General features: G+C 41.0%; 2 protein-coding genes across 5 annotated transcripts in view; one reads left to right on the forward strand and one right to left on the reverse strand.

Annotated features, from left to right (window-relative positions):
• Positions 1-1,360: 1,360 nt before the first annotated feature.
• On the reverse strand, positions 1,361-18,592 carry PRMT9 (protein arginine methyltransferase 9). Of its 3 annotated transcripts, none has more exons than XM_079990602.1 (14): positions 18,478-18,592; positions 15,819-15,934; positions 14,455-14,646; positions 14,125-14,273; positions 13,108-13,344; positions 12,596-12,763; positions 11,490-11,592; positions 9,806-9,912; positions 8,612-8,804; positions 6,441-6,624; positions 4,359-5,043; positions 3,601-3,754; positions 2,571-2,693; positions 1,361-1,899 (listed from the first exon to the last, which is right to left on the reverse strand). In XM_079990602.1, the coding sequence occupies exons 3-14, from the start codon at positions 14,638-14,640 to the stop codon at positions 1,684-1,686; spliced, it is 2,505 nt and encodes an 834-aa protein (XP_079846728.1). In that variant the 5' UTR covers positions 14,641-14,646; positions 15,819-15,934; positions 18,478-18,592; the 3' UTR covers positions 1,361-1,683. The 3 variants fall into 3 exon arrangements, with proteins under 3 accessions (XP_079846728.1, XP_079846726.1, XP_079846727.1); XM_079990600.1 differs by lacking the exon at positions 18,478-18,592 and adding an exon at positions 16,169-16,295; XM_079990601.1 differs by lacking the exon at positions 18,478-18,592 and adding an exon at positions 16,050-16,188.
• The window catches only part of ARHGAP10 (Rho GTPase activating protein 10), a 101,636-nt gene continuing 99,505 nt past the window's right edge, over positions 16,650-18,780 (forward strand). For both annotated transcript variants that reach the window (XM_079990603.1, XM_079990604.1), the window contains exon 1: positions 16,650-18,595. In XM_079990603.1, coding sequence (XP_079846729.1) covers positions 18,442-18,595 — 154 coding nt within the window. In that variant the 5' untranslated portion in view covers positions 16,650-18,441. The remainder of the gene's footprint in view (positions 18,596-18,780) is intronic.

Raw genomic sequence — 18,780 nt, forward strand, 5'->3', positions numbered from 1 at the left:
AATGTTGAGATGAACGAATAATACTCTTGAGCTCCTTTTCATGGTATTTTTTTTTAATGGTTAACTATTGACTCTGATGGGAGAGGCATCTCACCCCCCCCCCCCATTCCTAGATCACACAATCAAGGGAAGACCAAAAGATAATGCTCACCAATAGTTTAGTTCCTATGCTTAATTTCAAAGGGGCAAATATTCTCTTGAGTGTAAACAATGCCTTCCTTAATCACAGGTGGGTTTACTCCAGGAAAAAAGGGCAAAGACTAGGCTATAGAGGTACATTGTCTTTTAGCAATTAGAATTTTCTGGTGCTTCCCTGTCTTGCTTTTCATCCAGTGGTTTGTTGCCATCTGGGAATACTGCCTATAAGCTTGATTTAGGCATCTTCTTAACAATTAATGTGGGCTTCAGCAAAAGGGTGGTGGGGTAATCTGTGGTGAGCCATTTTTGACTCATTCGAGGAGGTGGCATCTTCCCTCCAAGTTTATTAATGGTAACTTAACCAACTCTGCATTGATGGCTGTCCCAGGAGTGGGGCAGGAACATTAAAAATAAACTGATTCATGCTTCTTGCCTCTTCCTAACGTTTGTTTATGGTGCCTTGTTTCTGGTTGACTAGCTACCGCAGCTCCAGCAGTCTGGAGCTGCAGGCTAGGGTTATTTTGTGTGCCTTTTCTTTCCCTGCTGCCCTTTTTTGGTCTGGTAATGTCCACTCTGGGGCTTTGTTCATTTTTCTCCATGTCTTCTTTGTTTTCCTCTTGTCCTTTTCTCCCTATCTCATTTCAGTCTTTCCAGGGCTGTTCCTTCTTTATACTCATTACTCGTCTTTCTGCTTTGTGTGACTGCTATTGGTTAGCCAGCTGCTTATTAGATGGACACTGCTTTCATACTGCAGTCACTGCAAGTGATGCTACTTCAGTGCTCCCAGCACAGGGGAAAGGAAGTTCATGTTGGCCAAGATACTTCGGTAGACAGTAGTAACATCTCTGTGACTTTGGTATTTTACATGCAGAAACAGAACTACATCCCATGATTTAAAAAAAGCTGTTTGTCTTCTAGATCACAATTAGATACAGCCAAACCATACCTAAAATATTTTTCTTACCCATTAAGGATTTTTCATCCTTCCTGAAACTAGTGTTACTGGATCTGTTATCTGCTAGTTTTCACAAAAAAATGTTTAGCATGTTGTAATTCATGTTTAGGCATTTATAACAAAAAGGTTCTCGCCACTACCACCTCTCAAGAAACTACTTGTTTCTGTAACGGAAGTGTATGAGTAGTCAATCTGTACAACACTGTTGCTGCCCAGCAAATTCATTTTTACTCTATTAACCTTCAAAGTGAGATGTGAACAGGCATGTTGTGGCATTCCATTCCATTTTACTTTTTATACTCAAATTCATATAGTTCTCCAAAAGGCAAGTAAGAATACAAATATTAAGTTATTCAGCATTGTAGACATCTTACACAGACTTCTAGGCAGAAATACATGCTTTCTCCAGTCTTTATAGTCCATGGCTTTATTGCTAAACAAGTTGTGCTGAATTTCACAATAGTTCAGTCGATGTTTAGACCTTCAAATAGACTCAAAAGTGTGACCCTAAGACATGATTAACTTAAGCATAAATAACTAAGCTACTGTAGGCTTTTTAAAACAGTAAAAACACTGTAGCTGATGGCAGTTCACTGTTGTACTGTAATGCTAACGTTACTGTTGCGATACTGAACGTTGAGCACAAGTTCATCTCCTGCTTGAACTTGAATGGGCTTATCTAACACAATAGCAGCTTGTTTCCAGTGGGATGACTTGCTTGATGTATCTAAAACAGTGTCTTCATCGAGGTACACGTGATACCAAAATGGAATACCAGTCACGTGACCTGCTTTACAAACTTCGACCTACAAAAGTAAGATTTTATGTTACTATATAGCAATCAACTTTCTCCCCACAATACAACAACAAAAAATTGTATTATTTAAATTCAAGCTTGCTTGAGGAAGATTTCTCTATTGCCAATTTGCATCTTGCTTTTTCAGACACCCAAGAGTTTATCTTCAGTGATTTTGTATATCAGTTTTTCAAGAGGGCTAGGGAAGATAGAGTTAGCCGCTGTGGTGTTCCAATATGTTTTGAATGACTACTCCCATCCCTGATTAGTGCCCATATTGTCTAGGAGTGATGGAAGGTGGAGGGCAAAATGTTAGCTCTCTTTGCATAGTACAATCCCAGTGTATCTCTAGGTTTCAGATACACTGCCCCACCATAATTTCTCTTGTGAAGATGAATGGCCCATGTTCATCTGGTAATTGGAATCCCAGCTAGACTGCAATGAGACTTAATTCTGACTGCAGGCAGTAAACTCCACACAAGCCAGAACCAAATGAACAAGAATAGAAATGGTGTGATTTTCTGCTTTAAAAGGGGGTAACGTTTTAGTGAAGTACTAGTACCAAAAGTATCAAGCACTGAACATGTCAGTTACTTGTGCAATTCCATAAATGCAACATTGATACTATAGAATGACAGTAATAAACTAAAGCATGCAATATCTACCATCTCCTAGATTTACCTTAACTTCTCTACTAGAGCAATTCAAGTACGGATTCATGAGATCCACACGCAGAAGTTCCACTGATTTGCTCAAAGGTGTGTGTGGAAGTGTGGACATATCCAAAAAAACACGGACAGGAACCTGAAATGGAATATACCATGTTTTGAGATTAATTGTATCATTGTGACACCTTTTCAAAAAGCTGTGGTGTGTCTTTGGCAAGTGACCAGTTCGGTTGCCAGGGCATATATTTCTAGGTCTTTTCCCACAGCATCAGGATAGCTGTACCGCAGCATCAGGATAGCTCAAATAGCCCTACTTTCTTAACATATTCCTTGCAAATGCTGGTCATCAATTTTGCTCTGCACAATACTATTGGAATTAACAGTTCCCCTGCTTTCAATAAATGCTGGTTCTTCCAAGTCTTAAATCAGATGTCCTTATCGTTACTGTAAAATAGTGAAAACTATTTGCAAAACATTACATGAAGAAATTAATTAGGCTTTGATAAAGATTTGACAGCTGCATATCCAGTGATACAGATGTTTTTCTTTGATCAGCAGTTCACCATGTCATACTGCAAACCTCCCATTTTATTTTTTTTTAAGAAAAGGGAAAGGCCTTCCCCTGGGCATACAGGGTTGTTTTCTGCTGCTCCAGAGAAGCAGACATGGAGCAATGGTTCCAAACTACAAGAAAGAAGATTCCACCTAAACATTAGGAAGAACTTCCTGACAGTAAGAGCTGTTCGACAGTGGAATTTGCTGCCAAGGAGTGTGGTGGAGTCTCCTTCTTTGGAGGTCTGTAAGCAGAGGCTTGACAACCATATGTCAGGAGTGCTCTGATGGTGTTTCCTGCTTGGCAGGGGGTTGGACTCGATGGCCCTTGTGGTCTCTTCCAACTCTATGATTCTATGATTCTATTCTAGGGTTGAAGCTGATGTTCTCTGGATTGTGGCCTTAATAAAACACTGAAGCTTTTTTCTGGCACCCTAATCTTTGAGACAGCATGCTAAACTGGATATAGATGAATATAACACATTTCATACCTTAAACTGGTTGATAAAAGGTGCAATGTTGAAACCAAGGGTGGGATCTGTCCCTTGAACTGTGGTCTCAAGTAGCAATGACCTAGATTCCACAAGCATTCCATACATCTTCACATGCTGTGGGAATATCTTCCCTCCAGAGTGAAGCAAACATCTATAAAAAAATATAAAGTGTTAACATTCACAACCAGTGCTTTTTTTCTAAAAAAGAAAAAAAAAGTTTAAGGGTACTCTCACTTTCCTACTCATATTGAAATACTGCCCCTCAATGAGGCCAAACTTAGATTTACAAAATGTTTAGGGGTATGCGTACCCCTGCATTCCCCCAGAAAAAAGCACTGTTCACAACTATTCTCTCCACACTGTCCTCAGGCTTCCTTTAACAAATCAAGATTTAGACCATCAATCAGAAGCATTCTGTTTAAAATACTTTGGTGTGTTTATGCTTGTTTTTGTTTTTTGCAAAGAAGCATGACCAAACAGTAAGAGCCAACTCCATCTTCTTTTAATTTTATACGCTTAATTTTAAATAGGTTTATTCTCAGTCTTACACGAAACTACATTGCTATGACCCATAAAGCTACAACCGCCTCATTAATTTGAAAAGTTCTGTCCACATATGGATTCAATGTAGAACAAACTGTTTTCCAAGAGTCTTTTGGCTAAGTATCATTCCAAATTATATTACGTTGGCTAAGGTTTTATGCATGAATATAACAGTAAAATACAGTCCAGGAAAATTTCATGTCATACAATACCTGGATATTGCAGCCTTTTCCATCACGTCCTGCTGAATTAGACCAGAAGTCTCTATGACATCCAAAATTATAATACTCCATAACTTGTCAGATTTTGGTCTCTGTAATACCATGTTTTCATCCTGTAGGTGGTTGAGCCAAAACTCTAAAGTTTCCTTAGGAAATTTGTTAGCTTCTGAAATCAGGCTGAGAGCTACTTGGTGCTGTTCTTTTTCAACAGAGCTGTAGGCCTTAACTGGCCCAAATTTGCCTGCAATTACTGGCAAAATTGAAAAGCCCTCTGATACGTCCAAAACATACAAAGGATCAGGAGTCACTGAGTTCTTGCTTTGGTTCTTTTCAAGATTCAGTTCATTACTGTGGCTGTCCACATCCATGGAGTGCTCACAGAGGCTTAAGGATGACAGCACTTTGCCTATTGCAGCTTTAAAACATTCGTGGTATCTCCTATTGTTCAGTAAAGCAATCTCAGTAGATTCCAGCATGCATTCTTGTCCCAGTGCATTTGTTGTTTGAAGGCTGGCCAGAGCACTGCAGAGCTCAGCCTCACTATTCTTCTCCTTGAAATTTCTTTCCACATCCATTCCATATTCTGAGGTCACAAGAGAAATCTTCTGGATCCTTAGATAGCAGTCCTGGCATGATATTTCCATTGTAACCGAGTCCCCAGATCTCAGAGAGTAATCTTCAAATCGCACAAGGATGAAGAATGAAATACATTATTCACTGTGCCTTCGCTACTGTTCCAGTCTTCCTAAAACGTGCACTACTTTAACAGCTCCTCTGATCAGCCTCTGCTGCTGCAACACGTGCCAAGCAGATTTTATTAGAGTGGAGGCAAAAAAGGCCCAGTGGGTGTCTTAATGCAGAGCACAACTGACTACAGCTTTCACAAATTTATCAATGTTAGCGGCTTACACAGTAAAAACAAAGTTTCTATTTAAAAATGACTCAAACTATCTGTCAGTGATGCATGATAGAAAGGAAATATGAGAAAATGTTAGAAAGGAGGTGGGGGGGGGGAAGTGGGTATCAACAGGAACATGGATTAACTGCTTAGCCAAGTTGATCCTGTAAAACTTCACAATTTTGTTTTCTATCCTGTGTCCAGAGTAATGATTAGCACACACTTGCCCTGATGAATGCAGACATAAACTTTAAAATACAATCATATTATCTGTCAAAATTCTGAGACTTTAGGCTGAAATAGTTGAAGAGATATATATTAGAAATTAAATTGGAAATTAACCATGTGTTCCTAAGCATGTTTCCCACTGAGGTCAGTGGAAGTACTCCCTGAAATGCTGCTGAACTAAGTGGGATTAACTTTGAGTAAGCATTAGTTTTAAACTGAAAATATAGGAACTTGCTTAGGATAAATGAGGTTTGCCACTTTTACAGCTCCCTTTTTATATCCCCACTTACTCCTAATTCCTACTCCAGCTGCCAAATTTTACTAGTCCTTGCTTTCAATTTATTCTGCCAAGCCTTTTTTGTTTGGGAATCCTGATGATGCATGGCTGGTATCGTCTCAGTTGCCACTTCTCTTTAAGGATTTCATTCAAGTAAATTTGACTGATTTATTAATCATGTAATGCAATTTAAAGTGTGCTTCCACTTGTTTAATGTGGGGCTCATTGAGAGCAGCTGCACAAGAGACTGTCTCATAAGCAGAGGGAAGATGCCTATTTGCTGGCACAGTTTGAATCCCTCTGCAAACTAACTTCAAGGTCTAGTTGTTTGGCTGTTACATCAAGCCCCTTTGACAATGCCCCTTGACATCAGGCATTTGACATCCACCCATCAAAGTTGACCTGTGCAGGAAGGTAAGGATTCCATCAGAATTTAGTTCCCCACCCCAGATATACTGAAATGACATTTCCATAAAGTGTAAGCTTTCAGTGTTGAGGACCTTCACTTTTCTCAGTATGATAAATAGTTCCTAAGAATGCTACCTGCAAACTCTTTTTGCTTATTAGAAATCCCACCTCTCATCTCAAACATACAAAACAAGCCAGACAGATATCCTAGAAAGAAAATGCATTTTAATGTCATTGTAAAAATAAAACCCTGAAGACATACCAAGGAGGCCTTGTACAGGGTACACTGCTTGTTCCCAACAGGTGTCCTCACTTGGACTTGTAGAGAGTGTGTGCTCATCATCAAGCTGTAATGTAAACCAGACCACAATGGCATCTAGTATTCCTGCTTTAATAACAGGCATGTTGATCTTGGATGGCTTACGAGTTGCAAAGCTTTTCAGCTCCTAACCAAGAATGGTAAAAAAGAAGCAAAATATGTTGGAGAGCATTAGAAGAGCCCTTCTGAATAGGAACATAAGATCCCTGATGAATAACACTAAAAACTTATCTGATCCAGCATTCTGTTCCGCAATGGCCAACCAGATCTCTGAAGCAGGTCAAGGGCATAACAGTGCTTTCCTACTGAAGTTTCCTAGCACACTTCCTCCAATATTGGATGTAATATATAGCCATAATGATTATGAGCCATTGATGGCCATGAATTTAATTAACCCCTTTTTAAAGCCATCCAAATTGACGGGCATCATCATATCTTGCTCTTCAGTCAAGTCAAGTCCCCACTGCTGGCCGAGCACCTCCAATTGTCTTCCTGTCTGCCTTAACAGGGGTTGCAACTTTCATCTCGCTTTACTGGCCAAGGGAGCCGGCATTTGTCTGCAGACAGCTTCCGGGTCATGTGGCCAGCATGACTAAGCCGCTTCTGGCGAAGCACACGGAAACACGGTTTACCTTCCTGCCGGAGCAGTGCCTATTTATCTCCTTGCACTTTGACGTGCTTTTGAACTGCTAGGTTGGCAGGAGCTGGGACAGAACGAGAGCTCACCCCGTTGTGGGGATTCGAACTGCCTTATAATCCATCTTAAATCTAAAAATATACAGAATGTAAATGGTTTTAAGAAAATGGTAGCTAAAAATAACAGTCTTTTTGGAATGAAAGAAAAATATAAAAGTAATAATTATTATACAGTATCCCTAAAATTTGGCAGTAGATATATTATGATTACTTATTTTAGGACCCAATATGGAAATCTCACTGAATGGGGATGCCTTTCTTTCCAAAAGAATCAGAGCCTGCTGAGCCCAGACAAATACTAGTCATAATTGGGTTGCAAGGAGTAAGGAAAACCAAAATAAAAAAGAATGCCATGCTCCAAAACTTTCCTTTCTTACATAAACCACCATTGATATTGTGTTGTTTTTTTAAAAAAAAAATCTTTATTTTCAAAGGGTGGTGGGTTTTCACCACCACCAATTAATAGCAAATATATATGCAGATGTCAAGTAGAGAACACTGATGAAGTCCAGAGTAAAGTTTCTTTGTTCAACAATGGAGTCCTCCTGCCCTTCCTGGTACCCAACCTTTTCTACATTTCCCAAGATGGCCTTTTTACTCTTTATCTGCTTCTCCTTTGCAAGACACTGATATTTTAGGATTCAATGGCAGCTCAAGCTCAGCATACAACAGTTTTGCCCAGAAGTATTAAAAAATTAAACATATAATATTAAGTATTTAAATTTTGATGGAACATACCACAGATCACTGCATTATAGTTTCTCTTAAAGTACAGCTAAGTGCTTTGCTGTACTCTGCCTATTAATCTCAGATGCCAGATAAAGTGAAGGTGAAAACAGACTTATTGATTCAGAGCATGGCAATAATTGCCTGTATACAAGGGGGTGTATTTTAAGATCTTGCTTGCAAACATTTTCCCATGGGTCAAAAATCAAAGAGGCATGCTTGCATGACCGACGAAACACATTACCCTCTCAGGCTTAACTGGTACTAGCTCAGAGCCTATCTAGAAGGACTATAGCTGCTTGCAATATCCAATGCTGATCGCTCCTAAAAGAAATAGTTTATAGAACTGTATGGCAAACCTGTCTTCCTATTCCACTGATGGGAAACCTATTGCCTTTCAGATGTCAGTATACTACAACTCTGAACATCCATGACCAATGGCTCTGCTAGATGGGGCTGATGAAAGTTCAACTACATTCTTAAGGGCCACAGGCTCCCCATCTCAGGTCTCAACTCTCTGTCCTTTCTTAATCCCACTCTGGGGTTGTAGAATACCCTCAGTCATCTTTTTATCTTCTGTGCACCTCCATCTCACCATACAGAATAAAATCCAGATGAACCACTCTTTTACCTCTGCATTAATCCTTTTGCAATTGATAAACGTTTCGTTCACCATGTGATCCAAAAGTTACCTGCAGGTTGTTAAAGTTGGCTGTCAAAATTTGGAAGTGTTCTGTGAGGGCCGTATAGCCACCAGGAACTCTGCTGAGTTTTTCAGTGGTGTAAGGTTCAAGACTTTCATCCGAGTTTACAGAAGCGTACACTGGACTGTGGAACTCCAATGTTTCTGGCAAGCACACACCAGCAATTTCTTTTGCACCCACCCTGGGAAAACAAAGGAACAGACAGAAATTAGGTTTGACAAGACAAAATCATGCAATTCATGAATAACAACAACAACAACAATCTGGTTGAATTTCCCCAGACACTCTGGGTGGCTCCCAAGCGAGTGTTAAAAACAATACAGCATTCAATATCAAAAACTTCCCTAAACAGGGCTGCCTTCAGATGTCTTTTAAAAAATAGATTAGCTGCTTATTTCCTTGACATCTGAAGGGAGGGCGTTCCACAGGGCGGGCCCTCTGCCTGGTTCCCTGTAACCTCACTTCTCGCAATGAGGGAACCGCCAGAAGGTCCTTGGTGCTGGATCTCAGTGTCCGGTCAGAACGATGTGCGTGGAGACGCTCCTTCAGGTATACAGGACTGACGTCGTTTAGGGCTTTAAAGGTCAGCACCAACACTTTGAATGTGTTGAACTCAGCATTGGTTCTTGGCACATTAAGGAGAGGCTCACAAAAAAAGATTTGCTGAGCTTAAAGACATACGTAACGATTGTGTTCTATTTTAACATGTATATCCCTTTCTTTTCAACCATAAGAAGGGCAGGGTTGTTTTGTTAATAACATACAATGTAAAAACACAGTCAATCAAACTAACAGCATAGAATAAATTGTATTAACAGCCTTCCCACATTCTAGTATTTATACCCTGAAAGTTTTACTCCCTTCCTTAAAAATTACGTTGGGCTCTTGCACATGAAGAGAGGATTCTATAAGAACAGAATGTAAGTGGAAATTGATGACCAAATTGAAGATGGGTTGACATCTTCCATGTGGGATGAGCTTCATTTTGGCGAAAGGCTGATTCGAGTTTTATGAATTTCAGTGCAGAAAACTCAAAGTTATTGTTACTTCCACTTATGTGGAATCCAACCTAACAAGCAGAATGAGCAAAATAAAAATCTTATCTTTAAAAGGGAGACATTTCCTCTTCCCTGTCCAAGTTTAAACATGCTTTCCCAATGTATGTCAGCAGCACAAACATACCTATGATGTCTGCGTATCTCTCCGCATTCCACTGCCATGCCCCACACAATAGCTCCTGCTGGTATAACTTTACCATAGTTTTCAGCATTAACTCTGCCATCATTGGGCTGATTGATAAATAGATAAAGTTACAAAGTTACAAAACTATACAAGACTACTATTCACAAAAACTTATTCCATTATCTTTAAATTTATATACTGCTTAATAGTACAATATCTAAGTGGTTAACAATAAAAAAGTTACAAACCATTAAAAACACTTAAAACTGTTAAAATTAACATTAAGCTAAAAATAGATTAACATACAATTAAAACACAAAATTAATATAAACTGTTCAGTCACTGTACACAGATTAAGTTAGGGTTTGGCTGCGTCAAGTTAAGTATAAATATTTGGATTTCAGCTGAGTGGAAAAAAGGTCTGTCTTAATTGTTTTTCAATCTGCTCTATTCACTGTGCAAAATGAGATTGTTGCCAAGCCAACCCTCAGTCTAGAACACATTTTGACTTGAATTAAAAATAAAGATATTATGGTATAACACATATGGCTATTTGAAAAGCACGTTAGATAACTTTCAGCACTAGTGATATCAGAAAGAATATCTATATCAGTTGTTTAAAAGAGAAAGTATTTCAGCCATTTATTATATTTATTGAAGAATAATCTTCCACAACCGTAACTATTTTGTCTTCTAACTGTTGTAATATGTAACATCATCTCATAAATTCCTACAATGGAAGACCCTTAATGGGTTTTTTGAGATAAGGAATTAATCACTATGAGAAGGGGAAATCTTTCATTTTTAAAAAAAATACAGTAAACAGTACTATGAACGGAGGGGTAAGAAACATGCCCTCATTGCTTTTGAATCTAGAACTTCAAGACACATTCAAAAAATTAAATTGTGGATACAATTCATTTTTATTTTGCATCAGCTGCACACTCTTAAGTCATGGCATTTTCCTCGCATTACATTCAATGTATGGAATTCAATGTGTAGTGCTAAGGAGACTGATTCATTAGTGCAAGCATTTCTGCTTGCCTGATTGAAGCATCTCCCATCTCCTCTCCCTGTGCACTGTTTTGGGAGTTCTCCTGACCCTCCATAGTGGATATGGGAGAGGTGGGGGGCGGGCAGCGCCAGGAGAAGGGGAAAGCCCCACAGCGCTAGCGGGCGTCTTTGCAGTGGCTTCCACTAGCAGAATGGGTTAGTTGAATCCATCCCAAAACTTTAAACGTGTTCTATATAGAGAGTTGGCCTGAGGCTAGTACTTCTTTAAAAACTCTCTCTCACACTTGTCTAATCTCTCATTCCGTACTGAAAAGAATGGTACAGTCTACTGCAATTGACTTTCCCAGCCTTAAGGGTCCACTTAACTGTGAGGACACTTAAATGTTCTTTCCCATGTGCTCTTTCTGGATTGCATGGGAAGTCTTCATGCCAATGCTACTGGACTCTAGGGAGCTGCAGTGCTGGCAAGCAAACTTTCTTATGTGATCTGGAAGACCTGTGTAAGTACATTTCACGTTTATAGTTTGCTGTTTATGGGAACTAATAAAAGAAAAATGTTAAAACATTATTGCAAGGCTGCAGAGCCTTGATCTCATTGCTATCCGTAGCAGTCATAGTGCAAAATCATTTTTACAGTGGATCAGGCCTTAAGGCACCCATAGATACTTGCCTTTGGCGGTAAAAGCAAATGTTCCCAAGCATGGATCAAGCTTTCCACAATTCCTTCTCCAAATAAACCAGAATCTACCGTTTCAGTGACAACCAGGGAAACTCTATTAAATATACAGTTATAAAAAGAAAGCAGTAGTTCAGAGCCACTGTAATCAGCAATTGAAGAAAATTATAAAACCTGAAGCAGGACTTAAAATTTACTAACGTGAAATCAGTAGTCTCTTCTTCTGTTGAGTAATCAAATTTTATTCTGGGGTTTTGGCCTCTGCTTAAGATAAGCCAGCATCCTTTCTGACCTCCTGGCCCTAAAACTACTTTTCACAGTTCTTAGTTATTCTAATATACCAGAAAAGTTTATGATCAGGGTTTTTTTGGGGTGTGTGTGAGTGGAATGGCAGACAAGAGAGTGTCTGCAGTCATTTGGAATGTTGCACTGCAGGCCATAGGCAACTATTTCCCCATTACACCTCAGTTCTGGAAAAGCCCCTTGCAGGCATTTCTGTTCAGCTACTGTCTTGATAAAGGAAGTAGGATCAGCTTCCAAAGCAAGGAGATGACATTTTGATTGGTCCTGGAGATGCAGCATATGATTCTATGCTTTGCCACCACTGTTAGCTGTGCTAGAGTAGCCATCGCCAGTGTGATGCCTGAAGACTACCGCTCCAATCTGCTGTGGCTGGCATAGCCATGCTGGCTTGGGCTAAAGGGCATTGCAATTCAAAGGATGTGGAGAATACCAGGCTGGCAAAGTTTTTCCCCTAGATCGTAAGGTATTTACTGAAATTAATTCTGAAGAAGAAAACATTCTGGACAGATGTTCTGAGTTATTCAGGAAATAAATAAGTAACAATATATAGGGAATATAAAGGAACAGTTTATAAATGCATTCAGCTGCACACTGTTTAATGGAAGCTTATTTGGATGGCTTAAAGATGAAAGAAATAAGATAAAAAAACCCAAAATGTTTAGCACCTGCTGTGTGGGAGGTCAATTCTGTTAGAAATAAGACAAGATTACAATAAGACAAAATTACAATTTGTCAGTGCAAATTGTCAATTCTGTTAGAAAAATAAGTAAGATGTCACAACAAAATATAAGAGTAACCTTTCAGGTATGTGCTTTGGGATTTCTATATCAAGAGATTTCATGTGAAGTAGTTTGATTTCTCCATCCAAATTGTTTGCAGCTAGCACTTCACAAGCCAATTCATACATGGTCTTTGATAACTCACACGCATAGACGGAAGGTGCACCAGCCTTTTTGGCAAACATGCTGAAACATTAGAGGACATTAAACAGAAATCAGCAGAGATTCTTGTTTTGACAAAATATTAATATAACATTTTTCAAATCAAATATTAACTAAAACATTTTAATAACCTTAAATGGGCCCTCTGTATCAAATTGGGACTGAGGAGACTTTTAATTTATTTAACCTTTCAGACCACCCTTTGTTACATAGTAATTACAGGGCACTTTCAACATAATTTAGAAGAGCACATTAAATAAGTTAACACAACACACAGAAAACCCCCTAGCAAAGCAAATTTATTATCTGTTTCACAATATTCAGAAAAAAATATCAACACATTTACATTAACTGAATTCACAACAAACCTGAGAATTCCTGTTCCTGTTCCGATGTCAAGAACACTTCTGCACCCTGAACAGACAGCCTTTTCAATTGCTTTTTGATACAGCAAATTCCTATTGGCGTCATTAAGCATGATGAAGTGCCATCGTTCTACCACCCAGTTGGCAACACGATAAAAATTCTCTTTTGCATCTGGAAAGTCAGGGTTTAGCTTCACAGCTTTATGGAAATATGCAGCTGCTTCATCCCTAAAGCCCATTCTGTGAAAAAAGTGACACAATCAAAATGAAGCTTAAACCAGCAAGCCGATCGTTCAGCCATAAATATTATACAAAAATCTACACTTACATTTTGAGAACACGTCACCAATGACTGCAAAGAGCACAAATCTGGACTGCATTGTGTAAATGAAAAGGGCACCTACTGCAACTTGTCAAACTACTAATCAACTAACACTAAGATTTGCTGTGACCAAATCATAAGAACATAACAAGAATCATGATGGATCAGACCAAAGGTCTATGCAGTCCAGCATCATTCTCAAAGTGCCCAATCAGATGCATATGGGAAGCCTGGAAGGAGGACCAAAGTGCAACACTCTCCCACTCATGCATCCCAGCAAGTTATATTCAGAGGCATTACGCCTCTGATTCTGGACACAGTACACAGCCATCATGACTAGTAGCCAAGAATTTGCCTTATCTTCTTTTTTAAAACTATCCAAGTTTGTAGCCACTACTCATATTGTGGTAGTGAATTAAATAGTTTAACTATATGCTGTGTGGAGGACTTTCAGACCAAAAAATAAAGCACATTGTACATTAAACAGTACTGTGGACATGAAAAGTATTATAACGCATCTTAGTTGTGCAAGACTTTTCCTTTCTGAGCCCTACACTAAGAAGTAATCACAACAGTGCTAGATACCTGTGCATTTAGGATTAAGTATTTAATGGAATGTGTGAGATTAATGGAAATTTAAGAAGCACTATGCTAGAATTCTTAGTCAAAATACAACACAACCAAGGGCAACTACAAACCTGAAAAGATGTTCCCCCATGCTGTTACATATAACTTCATCATTAGGAAATAATTCCAGGGCATGCTCATAGCAATCAAATAAATCTTGAAATCGTGTGAGAGAATTCAGCTCTTCTGCCCATTTACAAAGGGTATACTGAAATGTTTCCTAAAGGAAAGTGATAGTTTAGTCGCAAAAATTAATTTATTCACACTAATAAAATGTTTTTATTGGTAAATAGATATATGGCATGCAATGGCTTATTTGCATGTTATTTTCTGTCTCTAAACTTGTACACAAATAAACCTATTTGTCAGAGAGAATGACTGAACAAAGAACAACTGCTTACCTTGACATCATTTTTAAGCTCAGGAGCTAGATTCAATACCAAGAGATAGTGGGCATATGCAGTTCCAAAGTCCTGATTTTCCAGACAGTGTTGAGCACTTTGCAAGGATCTAGACACTAATTCACGCCTCCCAGCTTCCTGACCAACATTGCGCCTATGCCGAGATCTCCTTTTAGAGTTAGGCATTCTGAACTGCCAAAACAAAAACATTTATTGCAGTGTTACAAAAAATTGCAAACAAAATGTTTGTATCAACATTTTTGCACTCATTATAGCCCAATTGCTACAAAAGTGAAAGTGCTTTAACATACGCAAGAGACATTTCTTGCAAATGCACTTACTATTTTTCATGTTAGAGTTCCAGCAAAGCACTTATGAATGCAACACCTATAGATTCATTTGCAGCGTTTTGCAAATTGGATGCATGCTGGTTCCGTGTGATTGTTGTTGTGAGTGCAACACAAACTGCAGATTAGGACATTGATCTTCACTCTTTTCTAACCTGGAACCCGCCTTTAGCCCAAAGATAAATTATGGGACCCACTCCTTAATGTATATTTTTTTACCATATATATATGAATGATGGGACCCATGCTATGCCAGACCATGACAAAATTGCAGATCCTGATCTGTCAGTTCAAGCTAGGAATAGTGTTCAGTACCACATGGTTAATGTTTTTTTTTTTTTAAGTTCTGTTCCTTGTGATCCTGCTGGAAGCAAAACATGGGAAGCTGCACTTTAAAACAACTTATTATAGATAATTGAATGTTGTGCGATTCCAAAATACACATATTATCAAGGGGCCTGGATAACATCTTTATAATGAGACATGATCAGGCAAGGCTCATTTATTTTGTGCCCTAGTGACTATTACTGGTCATAGGAGTTTGCTAATGAGAATTTTATATAGCATGTGTTATTAAAACATTTTGTAATGCAGATGCCCATGTGATTGATAAATTCATTTTAAGAACAGAGGTGAACATTAACATATGGTGGAGGAATTCCACTCAGCTAAAAAAAACACTAAAGGAGTACGAAGGCGGTAACAGTAATATTTTAACTGATTAGTGTAAACCAAACAGATCATGGTAACAGTGAAGGGAAATGGGCAGGCATAAACAATTGTACACATGCAGCTTGTCTTTAACAAAATATGACATTAGTATGTGAGTGGTTGGTGAATCTATTCCTTCCAGACAAAGGGACATATATAGGGGGATATTTTCCTATTTGCTGTGGAGTGAGGACAAAGGGCAGTGGAGGCGAATCAAAGCTGTAATGGAACTAGTGCAGGAAGGAGCCACCAAAAACTATCCAACAAAAAACTGCAATCTTGCTTTACATTAACAGGCACACTTACTTGGGAGTAAGTCCTATTGGAGTGAGTGGGATTTACTTCTGAGTAAACATGAGTGGATCACGCCGTATGGTAACCACTGCTGCACGCCATCCAGGCAAGCAAACCAGGCATTTCCTCTAAAAACACAAGACATTTCGATGTTAAAAGGTTTTTGGACCTATTTTATTCATCGCCCAGCGTCCCAATCGCTCAGAACAATAATGAGGGCCCAGGGCAGGCGGAGATGCGCACTTGGCAGAACGTCGGGATGGATGCGGCGTGGGAAGAGACGCCGTAGAGCTTGTTCGCAGGGCGTTGCAAAGCGAACCGGGGGAGGCCGAGACAGCCAGAAAGAATGGCGAGTCAGTCACCTCCGCAATTCATCCGGGCGGTCTGGGGCTACCAGCCCGGACAACTCCAGGCAAACTCTCACACGCTCCAGCAGAAGCCTAGGGACGCCATCTTAGAGTAGGGCGAAGGAAGTATCGCGAGAAAAGTAAACGAGGTCAGGGTTCCGCGGCGCACACGGAATTAGCACCGATAGCGACGAGTTTCCAGAGCCGTCTGCTGACCTGGAAACCTCTCCGCCGAGATTGTGCAAACGAGAGTAGTAGTATTTTACGCATGTGCAAAATACACCGCCGCGTTACGATATTTTGCGCATGAGCAGAAAGGAGGCGAAGCGGCTGCTGTACAGTACTTCAACTTCATGAGTTGCTTAAACAACAAAAACAAAACAATAGGAAGGAAGCGGGGGGTGGGGGCGAAAGAAACAATAGCGCTATAGTTTTATTAGGTCCACCTAAAACTTCATGAAGGAAACGAATTTATAAGTCCAGCAGAACTTTTTAGGCTGGATGCTAACAAAAAGGGAGCGAAAAAGGATGTTAGTGGGTGTGATTAGAAAAGCAATTTGTGACAGATTTTAGATGGAATGGATGCTGCGCTTTACAAAATGTTTGCAAGCAGCAGGTGGGGCTTTTCCATCACACATCTTTTTTTCTTCTGGCAGGGAGCCAAAAAAAAAAAAAAGGAGAGAAAAGTGGACAGTTAATGGAAACATACTAGCTCAGCCCTATTTCACAAAATGCAAGATAGTGAACAGCTCAAACCATTTCCCAAACAGAACGAAAAGTTGGGCAACTTTTAGCTGGGGAAAACAAGAAGGTAGATTTTAGATAAGCTTGCTCCTAGGAGGTGTTGGTACTTTGAATCTATGGCTTGGGTTCAGGATAAATGAGGGGCACCCAGTCCTGCATGTGTGCTGCCTGTCCATTGAGAACTAGCAGCAAGAGTTTACTGCAAGAATAGGCTTTTTCTGATGAAGTGGGCTCTCATCAATGAAAACTGATACTACAAACAAATCTTCAAATCTTTAAGGTGCAACAAGACACTTTTTTTGTTTTAGTTCCAAAACTATGGAACTATCTCCCATCCATCAGGGAGCTTGGCTCATTTAAGGCAAGCCCGACTTGCAACATGCCTTTTATCCATTTAACAAAAAGAATCCGAGCAATTACAGCCAAGAACCACACCCTTAACTAGACACATTATTTAAGGCAATATTGATATGGCAGAGTACAGTATCTTATTGTGGTTAGTTTCAGTTTCACCAACACCTTGGAGCTGGCTGCTAGTGCCAAAATGGTGGACCCAAGTCCCGTATTTGTCTCTTCACTGGAAGCCGCAAATTTCAAACACCCAACTGGAAACAAATTCTCCAAAATTGTTAAGAGCGGAAAGGGACCTTTAAGATAACCTTTGGGAGCAGAATATAAAGGCGCTAAAATAGGAAAGGGTGGGCGGAATCCTCACCAATAAGAAATTATAAGCTGTTTCCTGCTCTGGGTAATCTTTATTGAAACGAAGGTTAAAAACGCACCACTAAGTAAAGGCATGGCTTTAATGAGAGGATACGAATAGATTTGAATGCATCCATAGGGCAGGGCAAGAGTAAACAACGTGTTGGTCGTAAGGAGCGAGTTTGTGGCCTGAGGAGAGAATCCGCCCCTGCTTCGAGTGGGGCCTGCAAAGGAGCGTGAGAGACGCAAGACCCTGGGCAGCTGCGAGGGGAGGAGCCGACAGGCAAGCGCCCGGCGCTGGAAGGAGCCCGAGCGGGAAGAAAGGAAGGTGGTGAAGGAGGAGGAGAAGGCCGGCGCTGGGTGGGAGCTTAGGGCTGTGGAAAAGGCGGCGCCGAAGCCACGCTGGGGCGGAGCCGCTTCTTTTGCCCAAGCGGGCTGGGATGCCGAGAGGAGCTGCTTGTTTTTCTTTTTCCCGCCGCAACCGGGCCGCGGCGAGAGGCTGCTTTCCCCCCTCAGGGAGCTGCTACGTTGGCAACCCCGGTAGCGCCGTCTCTTAGTCCCGGCCGCTCGACTCCTCCTTCCCCTCCCCGCGTCGCTTGGCTCTTTCCAGGGGCGCGTTTTGCCGGAGCCGCGCGGGTCCCATGCTGCGCCGGGAGAGGCTCTGCCGCGCCGCCCCGCCCCGCCGCCTGCTGCTGCTGCTGCTTCGCCCTGCTGAGGAGGCGCTGCACGGAGAGCAGAAAGAGAAGAGCGGGGCTCGGCTTGCTGGTGGTGCTTAGCCTAGAGGGATTTGCGAGGAGGAGGAGGAGGAGTGGTGCCCGGGTGCCGCCGCCGCCGCCGCCGCCATGGGGCTGCAGCCCTTGGAGTTCAGCGACTGCTACCTGGACAGCCCCTGGTTCCGCGAGAGGATCCGAGCCCACGAAGCCGAGCTGGAGAAAACCAACAAGTTCATCAAGGAGCTGCTCAAGGATGGCAAGAGCCTCATCGCCGCCACCAAGAGTGAGTGGGGAGAAGTTGGGCAAGCGGGGGCAGGAGGGCTGGTTGGGGCGGCCTGAAAGCCGCTCGGCGAAGGGCGGCTGGAAGTTGCAAAGTCCGCTCTCCGGCATGCCGCGAGACGGCTCCTTGCCCCTACAAGGTCTGCGGGCGCTGCCGCCGCCTCCCGAGGCTGCTGCTGCTGCTGCTCC

The sequence above is a fragment of the Podarcis cretensis genome, assembly GCF_951804945.1.
Source record: "Podarcis cretensis genome assembly, chromosome: 9".
Lineage (NCBI taxonomy): Eukaryota > Metazoa > Chordata > Lepidosauria > Squamata > Lacertidae > Podarcis > Podarcis cretensis.